The sequence below is a fragment of the Psammomys obesus genome, unplaced genomic scaffold (genome assembly GCF_907164565.1).
Source record: "Psammomys obesus unplaced genomic scaffold, mPsaObe1.curated_primary_1811, whole genome shotgun sequence".
NCBI classification, from domain to species: Eukaryota; Metazoa; Chordata; class Mammalia; order Rodentia; family Muridae; genus Psammomys; species Psammomys obesus.
In genome coordinates, this window is record NW_026585690.1 from 634,379 (window position 1) to 644,334 (window position 9,956).

The 9,956-nt window shown below is 43.7% G+C and overlaps 1 protein-coding gene across 1 annotated transcript in view; it reads left to right on the forward strand.

Moving 5' to 3' along the window:
* The window catches only part of Ccdc158 (coiled-coil domain containing 158), a 54,504-nt gene that overhangs the window by 19,219 nt on the left and 25,329 nt on the right, over positions 1 to 9,956 (forward strand). Inside the window, exons 10-13 of the mRNA XM_055595911.1 lie at positions 5,457 to 5,576; positions 6,143 to 6,340; positions 6,555 to 7,037; positions 9,106 to 9,295. Coding sequence (XP_055451886.1) covers positions 5,457 to 5,576; positions 6,143 to 6,340; positions 6,555 to 7,037; positions 9,106 to 9,295 — 991 coding nt within the window. The remainder of the gene's footprint in view (positions 1 to 5,456; positions 5,577 to 6,142; positions 6,341 to 6,554; positions 7,038 to 9,105; positions 9,296 to 9,956) is intronic.

The following is a 9,956-nucleotide window of genomic DNA, read 5'->3' on the forward strand; positions in this document are numbered from 1 at the left end:
AAGGCAGGTTAATGTCCACTGTCACTCAGTGAGGACCACAGGAAGGCGCTGTCTTTCTTGTCTCCACTATGTAAATTAACCCTGTAGCAAGAGAAGGAAAATGTGATGTGGCTTTATTAAAGTCAGCAGAGAAGACTCTTAGTACATGGAGTTTTCCACTGCAGTGTCTTCGAAACATTTTGATTAGTGCTTACAGAAAGGTAGTCCATCCAGTTACACATACAGCTGAAGCAACAAAACTATTTACCTCTATTAGATGTGATGTGAAAGAAAAACAAACAAGCAAATAAACCATGATCCCAGGACTTGGGAAAGGCAGAGGCAGGCAGATCTCTTGAGTTTGAGGCCAGCATGGTCTACAAAGTGAGTCCAGGACAGCTAGAGCCACATAGAGAAAACCCTGTCTCAAAAACAAAAAGAAAAAACAAACAAACAAACAGTGATATTTTCTCATCTTAAGATGTTGACTTTAAGATCACTAAACTAGTCTTATGGTTGATTAGGGGTTTAGATGTTTGAATAACATCCTCCTCTGTAAGCCTCCCTGCATAGCTCTTAGCCTGAAGGCAAAATCCTTTCAATCACTGTTACCTGGAAGCAGCCCTTGGGACCCAAGAAGGACCTCACTGCTGTAAAGCTCAGCTCCAACACCAAAAGCCCAGAAAGGCACACTGTTGTGTTCTGGTTTCTTTCTCTTGAGGATGATTATCCCCTGTAGACACACCGAGCCTATACAGAGGACATGAGCTCCCTATGAAGCCAGAACAGAAGGGTGTTCCTGTTTCCATGCCTTATACCTGGAGGATGTGGTATGAGAATCTGACAGACGAGTATTGTATTATCCTCCAGGACAACAACTGTTATTGATGACTGTTGGAACCATCTTGAAAAGACAGATATTTACTGACATCAGCTGCCCAAAAGTCACAAACTACTCAATTAAGCTCCATTCACCTATGTTTTCTTATATAACTTGTACTTACTACGGCTGTCCATTATATTATAGCTTGGAAAAACTATTTCGTCATAAGCTTCATCCAGTTCGCTTATTTATCTGGTCTACTATATCATGTTGACATACTAGGGCCATTGTCTTAATGTGCTCTAATGTAAATAATGGATCTCCAAGACTTGACAATCTTAAATAGCAAATACTAAACGAGGAGGGCAGCCAGCACATGGGAGGCTGATTTAGGAGGATCACACATTCAAGGCCCGCTTGAGCTACATTGTGAGATGCTATCTCATAAAAGGGAAGGGGCATATCAGTTTCAATCAGATCAGTAAAATATTGATAAAATAAGTCACAGTGAGCCTAAGAGATTTGGAGCTGATGGTGGTTAAGTGTGCTCTCCAGAGGAAGCAGCTCCAGCTGCATTAGCTGGGCAGTACATGCTAATACAGAGTTGAACACGCTCTGTCCTGGAGTCTTAGTAATACTTGATCTAACCGAGCAACAAAATCAGGCAGGTTAACAACGAGGATTTGATTTGGATGAGCACAAACTATTCTATTATGAAATGCTTATGTCATGAAGAATTGGATATAGGATTTAAAAAGCATATTCTTGTGCATAGTTTGTTTCATTTTCATGTACTGTGACTTCACATTGCTAAAATCTTAATATATATTTTCTCTTTCACTGTTTCAGTGCAGATCTTGGTATATAATGTTCAAAAACCAAGGGAAAAATCAATGAAAATAATACATAAAGGCTGGGGATAGAGCTCAGTTGGTGGAGTGCCTGCTTAGCATACTTAGTCCTGAGTCAACCCCCAGCACATACCTGACAGAGTAGCACATGCCTGAAATACAGTAATCAGGAAGTAGGGGTAGGGTGATCAGAGGTTCAAGGTTTTCCTTGGGTACATATTGAGTATAAGACCAGCCTGGGGTACATGAGACTGCCTTAAAAACAAAAGATGTTTTTGGTAGGCCTGAAAAACTTTTCTACCTTGAGTATGTAAATTCAGAAAAAATCCATTATGGAGGATAATTTTTTTTCAGGTTAACAAAAAGTATTTCATATTGGTGAAAGTAGAAATTGTATTTTTAAGAAAATCTTAGATGTAGCCTTTTAAGAGCTGATAAAAGTGTTTTACTATAATGCTGTCTTCTATTCTTTTCTTTCCATTTAGGAGAGCCTCCAGAATTCCCCTTTATGAATCTGGACCAGTAGAAGCTGTCACTATTGGCTCTGTAGACTTGGCTTTACTCTTAACTTTCGCTTTTTGACAACAAAAACTATATTACTATCTTGGCTCTAAGTTGATTTTCTTTTGAAAGTAGTTGGGGCTGGGTTTCCTAGTCCATTGTGAAGACTTAGTAGCACTGGCTAGAGCTGTCCACTATGCTGGCAGAGTGTGCAAAAGCTTCGCAGAGTTCTGTGAGGCTTCACGCTGAGGCATGACGCCCTTCTTGGGCCACATCTGTGTCTTTTTGAGCACAGAATCAGAGCAAAACCATCACCGTAAAAACAAAAAGCATAGATCCAGTGTGATTGGCTAATACCCTTAAAATCAGTGAAATTAGAATAAAACCCTTGTACTGATTTGTATTGATCCAAAACCAAAAAGAGTCTGTCCATGGATGGTGAAAAGGGAAAACCAGTGCTGCCATATAAAAAGAAAAGAGAGAGAAAACCTTTACGTCTGTCAGGCGTCAGTGTTCCCTGGACACTCCAAAGGCTTTCCTTTGCAGTGTTTTCTTTTTATAGCTGTTTGTATCAGCCCAGCTGCTACGCCCATGGTTTTCCCTTTCACTGTCCATTTATTGATTTGATGGATTAATGCATACAGATGTTTTTACTTTAAAAAGTGAAAGGTAAAAGCAGAGCTATAGCAGCTGAGTCAGTACTGACAACTGCAAAACTAGGATCCTGCAGGGGTCTGGGGGCTCTGAGAGTGGGAACAGAAAAGACCCTTCTTCCCTCCCTCTTCTCTCTCTCTCCAGTTTTGGTCTCAGATGTTATTATTAAGTTTGATATTATGAAAGAGCCAGGCTGTTTTGTTTTTGTTTTGCTAAAACAGACCAATTTTTAAAGAACATATATAAGCAGTTCTTTGCTCAAGGATGAAAATGGCTTGTGCCAAGCTAGGAGTAGAAAGTGTTTGCTTTACTCACAATTCAAACTGAAAGATTCTTGTTAAATTTATTGGTCCAAAAGGACAGAAAATATAGAATCTAAACTTTTTTTGATACTGTTCTTATAAATCATGAAAAATTTAAAGAATAAGTAAAAAAAAAATATTTTTTTTTAAGAAGTGAAGAAACAGAATTGAAGGGAACACGAGAAACCATCTAGAATACTTTAAAAAGTTGTACCTTAGCAAAATGGAGGCAGGGCAGCCTATGACGGAAGCTCAGCCGGAACCCAGCACAGTCTCCCTGATCCTGCTAGGCCTGTAGGATTGCCCTGGGACAACAGGAAAATGTGGTGGCTTCTACCTGAGCGTTCTTGTTCTCCCCCAAGTGTGCTGACTCAGGCCTTCCTCATAATGACAGGGTAGAAAAGATTAGATCAGCTGATAATTCACTCTCTCAGAAGTCACTTGTGTTACAGAGGTTACATTTTCATGTTATCTCTAGATATGCCCTCAAAAGGAGCATAAGAATGAAGCTTTTCTTATTGTGTTTGTGTTGGGGCTTTATTTTATTTTATTTTTGGCAATAGGGATGGAATCTAGCAGGCACGCTTCCACTGACCTCTAGCCCCAGTTCAAAACACATCCTAACAAGGTACAGGAGTCCAGGCCAGCAATCCATTAATTCTTTACATTCTAAATCCTGTAGACACTGATACTACACTATAGACAAATGCATAATTGTGTGATAGTTGTACATTAGCACCTTAAGTCATTTATGTGCACATGTAAATAGATACACATTTATGCTTATTTGTCAAGGAGTTAGCTACATATGTGTATATATATATGTAAAATGATTATTGACTGTATATTGGTTTAATAAATGAAGACTTTTTCAATGAATCTGTTCCAAGTAAAAATAAAAATTTATGAAGAAAAAGTTTGTCTTGGTCATATGTTTTCCAGTTATAAGGCTTGATCACATCCAAGCTAAGACTCAAATTTTCTTCCTTCTTCTTCTTCTTCTTCTTCTTCTTCTTCTTCTTCTTCTTCTTCTTCATCTTCTTCTTCTTCTCTAGACAGGGTTTCTCTGTGTACCTTGGCTGTCCTGGACTAACTTTGTAGACCAGGCTGGCCTCAAATTCACAGAGATCCGTCGGCCTCTGCCTCCCAGAGTGCTGGGATTACAGGAATGTACCACCATACCTGGCTTGACTCAAATTCTCCAGCCTATTTGATATACCTTAGAAATAAGAAAGGTGTAGCATTTATGCCAAACTGAAAGCTTTTTGAATTCTAGAAGTTGGATGATAAAATAGTCATAGTTATGGGTGGGGTTTCATTGCATAGCACTAAGTATTGATATGTTCTTATGAAATGGTTCCTTATGTAAGTTTTGATATTGTGAGGCTTCACTCAAATCAGAACCCAAAGTCTCCACAGCATGGGATCTCCACTCAGCCTGTGCTGAGGGCTGTAGGACCATTTGCAGTCCTGAAGCAGCCTGTGTCCTGAAGACCAGCATGAGCTGGTCTTATTTGTGGAAGGAAATGGCATCACTCTGTGTGATATCATTGGTTCAGTGAACTAAATTTCTCTTTATTCAGACAAACAGTTGTCCTAACTGAAGAAAAAATATATTCTTTAAAGTTGGTTCTCATTCCTGTTTGTAGTTGAAGAAAATGAAGTTTTGAATGCTTAACTTGCCCAATATTCTAATTCAAATATATATTCACTCATTCTTTTGAAATATGGCACTGTAATGACAACAGGCAGACTATCCTTATTTATTCTTTTGTACTCAGTATCTTATTGAGACTCTGATATTGTGTGATGTGTGTTTATGTGTGTGTGTGTGTGTGTGTGTGTGTGTGTGTGTGTTTGGTTTTCTCAAGACAGGGTCTCACTGTAGCCCTGGCTGTCCTAGAACTCACTCTGTAGACCAGACTGGCCTTAAGCTCACAGAGGTTCACCTGCCTCTGCCTCCTATATGCTGGGATAAAAGGTGTGTGTCACCACGCCCACCGGAGCCGCTGATGCTCAAAAGCAACATAGCTCTTCTCAGTATTCTGAGGTTCATTCGTCTGGAGTCTCCAGCACATTGTTTATGCCACAGAAGAGCATGTCTCCACAGAAGCTACATTCTGAGCACTAAAAGCACAGCGTACTGTGCCCAGACACAGCAATACCAAGGACCTCATTTTGACTAATGCCCATGCTAACTCCTGTGGAGCTAAGGTTAGAAAACCCTGCAAACGTCTAAGATCTTTTTGTTTCGCCTCTCAAGGAGCACCATCTGTTCCCATAAGGCTTTGTGTTCTGGCACTGCAGATCTGGGCTGCATTTGTCTGACTTGAGCTTGTCTTCCAGATAGAAGAGCTGGAGAAGCAGTTAGTCCTGGCCAATTCCGAGCTCACCGAGGCACGCACAGAACGGGACCAGTTCAGTCAGGAGTCAGGAAACCTGGATGACCAGCTCCAGAAGCTGTTGGTGAGACTTTGCTCTAAAGCACTCAGTTTGGAACCTGGGAAGGTTTTCAGTGCATTTCACAAACTAGTTTACATTATAAAATTACAGATTTTATAGACTGGTTATACACACACACGGAATATCAGTCTATACAGTTCACGTGTTTTAAATAAGATATTGTATTCTCTGGGTCTTTCTCCTTAGGCCTGGCTGTTAGATACTGTAGGTAGGCCTTCAAGTAGCCACAGTCTTTGAGTTAGAACTGCCATCTACTAAATTCAAGAAGCGATGTGTTCATTTTGAAGCAAAATAACACTCAAAACACAAATTACGCACTTCCCAAAGGTACATTACAGGTGTGAGATGCTACTCCTAGACCAACTAAAACCTTTAAGCAAAATATTAGAGTATTTTTTTAGGAACTAATCACTCTTAGTTAAGCTGTTGAAAAGCAATCGCTTTCCGTAGTCAAAGGCTCCTCAGCTCACACAGCTCTAGACCAGAAGGCAGACAGAAGGGTTTGATCTGATGGCAGGACTGGACGGTGGCTGGGTGGATGGGAGAAAGAGCGTTCTCACTTCTTTTAGGCAGATCTCCACAAGAGGGAGAAGGAACTGAGCCTGGAGAAGGAGCAGAACAAGCGCCTGTGGGACCGTGACACAGGCAACAGCATCACCATCGACCACCTCCGGCGGGAGCTGGACGACAGGAACATGGAGGTGCAGAGGCTGGAGGCCCTGCTCAAGGCCATGAAGAGCGAGTGTCAGGGCCAGATGGAGCGGCAGGTGAGAGATCGCAGGCTGCGCCATTGCCAAGTGGCCTCCTGGGGGGCGGGGGGGGGGACATGCATACACATGCATAAGTGCCCTTACGTTCTGACAGCAAAATGATTTAAATTAGGCAGTCCGGACTGTTCAGGATTTCATGCTTTGAGTTAACTTGCCTGTATCCCCCACCCCCCCTCTTCCCCCCAAACGATAAAACTTTCTTTGACCATAGATGGCAGCCATTCAGGGGAAGAATGAGAGCCTGGAGAAAGTGTCCTCCCTCACTGCACAGCTCGAATCCACCAAGGAGATGCTTCGCAAGGTGGTGGAAGAGCTGACAGCCAAGAAGATGACCCTTGAGAGCTCTGAGAGGACAGTGTCTGACCTGACCGCTTCCCTCCAGGAGAAGGAGCGAGCCATCGAGGCCACCAATGCAGAGATCACTAAGCTCCGCTCTCGGGTCGACCTGAAGTTACAGGAGCTCCAGCACCTGAAGAATGAGGGGGACCACCTGAGGAACGTGCAGACAGAGTGTGAGGCGCTCAAACTCCAGATGGCGGAGAAGGACAAGGTCATTGAGATTTTGCGGCAGCAGATCGAGAACATGACGCAGCTGGTTGGCCAGCATGGACGAACCGCTGGGGCGATGCAAGTGGAAAAGACTCAGCTAGAGAAAGAGATCAATGACCGCAAGCTTGAACTGCAGGAGTTTAAGGTCTGAGGGGGGGGGGGGGGGGGGGGGGGTGGGCGAGTTGGCTGCCAAATTTTTTGTTCTGGTCACTTCTGTATTGCACTGCGTGTGTCTGAATGATGAGTCTCTTTGCTGCACAAGTGACATCAGAGAGCAGGGCATACATCTTAGTCATTCATGACTAACTCATGGGGGCTCAGGCTAGCCTCAGACTTGCAGTGATCATTCCGCCAAGTTCTGGGATTCCAAGCATGCATCATATAACACGAAATCTGGTCTTTTTCTTTTGCGGCAGAGTCTTCACTATGTAACTGTGGCTGGTCTGGAACTTACTATGTAGATCAGCAAGCAGAGTGCAACCTTCAAAGGCTTGTCCTTGTGATCTGTTTCCATTAAGGAGGCCCTGTCTTAGAAAGGCTTCACAGGGACTCAAAATAGCACTGCCAGCTAGGCAACAAACATCCAAACAATGAGCCAATGGAGGGAGCCCCAAATTCAAACAATAATAGTTAGCAAAGGGAGAAGGCAACGGGGTGAAGCCCGGTGAAAACCAGCTTCGAGGAGTCACTTCCTAGCCCAGTATTCACTCAACTCCCCCAGTAAGAAATTGTGAGGACTCCAGTGCTGCCCACAGAGAAGTTTATCGAGGACTCCGACCCAGGACAGTTGATGGAGGCTCATGGAGTAGGTGCCTTTTACCTGGGAGGGTCCACATTCATATCTCCAAGAAGGGAAGCCAGTGTTCAGCATGACCACACAGTTCACAGGAACAGTGTAGATACAATGAGCTATTCTCACCAGCTAGGTGTCAGAGCTTTCATGGATCCCTAAATGATAGCCAAGGGCCAGCCTTGTGAGCAGGCTTGACCAGCAGCAACAGGCAGCCCCTCCCCTCACACCCATCCCCCTTCCTCACACCATCACCCTCCCTCATATCCATCCCCCTCCCTCAAACCCATTTCCCTCCCTCACGTCCATCCCCCTCCCTTACACCATCCCCCTTCCTCAAACCCATCCCCCTCCCTCCCAGTCTCTTGATATGTCACAAAATTGTTCGAGGTCTCTTCTTCACTAAAGGAAGAGCCAGAGCAAGCTGTCATTTGGGTGGTTTTCAGGCTTAGGACTTGAGTAAGGCAAGAGAAGCCTAAGGTAGAGCCCTCACACCCAGGCTTTCTTGGTCCTCGCTCTCTGTGTATCCCTAACATATGAAATACTACTCACTGCAAACTATGAATGAATAGAGAACAGGAGAAGTTAAGGGTTATGGCAAGTGGTGCTGGGAACAGACACCTAAGTCTAAAAGAACAGTGAAATAGGGTTTCTTCTTTTCTCTTTCTTTACCATTTACAGTGATGTTTGATGTTCAAATCCAAATTTAGTGTTGTTATACTTTGAATGAAAGGAAAATGTCCCTGCAGGCTTATGTATTTGAACACGCCTTTTCTGGGCTGTGGCCCACTGCTTTTTCATTTTGCCAAGCGTTATGGTTTGAATTTGGAATGTCCTCCACAGGCTGATGGCTTGAGTGCTTGCCTCCAATTGATAGTGATATTTTGGATGTTGTAAAGCCTTTGGGACTAGGACTTAGCCACCAGAAATGAGTGCTTGGAGGCTCTTTTTTTTTTTTTAGACAGGGTTTCTCTGTGTAACCTTGGCTGTCCTGGCCTTGAACTCACAGAGATTTGCCTGCCTCTGCCTCCTTGGTGCTGGAATCACAGCTGTGTGTCACTGCACCCAGCTCGGAGGTGGCTCTTGAAGGTAATATCTGCTTTCGGGTCTGGCCTGAGCTCTCTGCTCTGTGATATGCCAAGATGTGAGGAAGCCACACAGCTCATCCCTGCCACTGTGGACTGAGATGTGCCAGCTCCCATGCCCTCTGGTCATCATGTATCCTCAGAAACTGGAAGCCAAAGTACCACCCACACATAAACCCTAAGTTGCTTCTCATGTAATTTTACCACAAGATTAGTGAGTGTCCTTAGAAGTACTGATAAAATTAGAAGTAGACAGGCTATTAATGAGACTAGCTTTTTATTTTACATGTACATATTCTTTTACCCCCTTCACTCTACTTTGTATTTGTCATAAACAGATTTTAAAGGATAAAAAAGATGCAAAGATCCGGGAACTTGAAGCCAGAGTGAGTGACTTAGAACTGGAAAAGGTGAAGCTGGTGAACGCGGGCTCCGAGCGGCTCCGAGCAGTGAAGGACATCAGACAAGAGCGAGATCAGCTACTCAATGAGGTGAAGACGAGTAGGACTGAACTAAACAGCCTCTCAGGTACGGCCCTTAAGCTCACACTCTGCTAAAGCTGTGGAGCCCCACACAGCACCTGTAGGAGTGTCTGGTCTCACACCACAAGATGGCCAGGCCACTCCAGTCACGTGATCAGCTCTGCTGTTCTCCGTGATGAGCTTCTGTGTCTTGGTGCTTACTAAGCATTACCTTTCCTCAAGCCTCAGTGAGATGTCCAGACTGCCAGCCTCCTGTTCCAGCTCCTGAGCTGTTGCTTTTTTCCATTTTTCATTTATGGAATTGGGGACCTTGCATCCTTTGAGGCAAATTACTTAATTAAAGGTTTAATGAACTGACATGTATGAATAGAAATTAAAAACCACTTCAAGGGAAATCCATATAATGAGGACTTGAACAGCAGTGGTGGCAATGAGAATGGAAGAGCAAACACTTAAGACTGCTTTGGGCCCCTGTGGTGGTACACACCTTTAATTCCAGAAATTGGGAGACAGGGCATCAGTGGATCTCTGAGTTCAAGACCCACCTGGTCTACACAGTGAGTTCCAGGACAGCCAGAGTTACATAGTGAGACCCTTTCCCAAAACAAACAAACAAACAAACAACAATTGCACATATGCCTACCCCGTACTCCCAACTCCCCCCTAGTTCCCCGCTCTCCCACCACACAAGACAAAGAATAATTTGG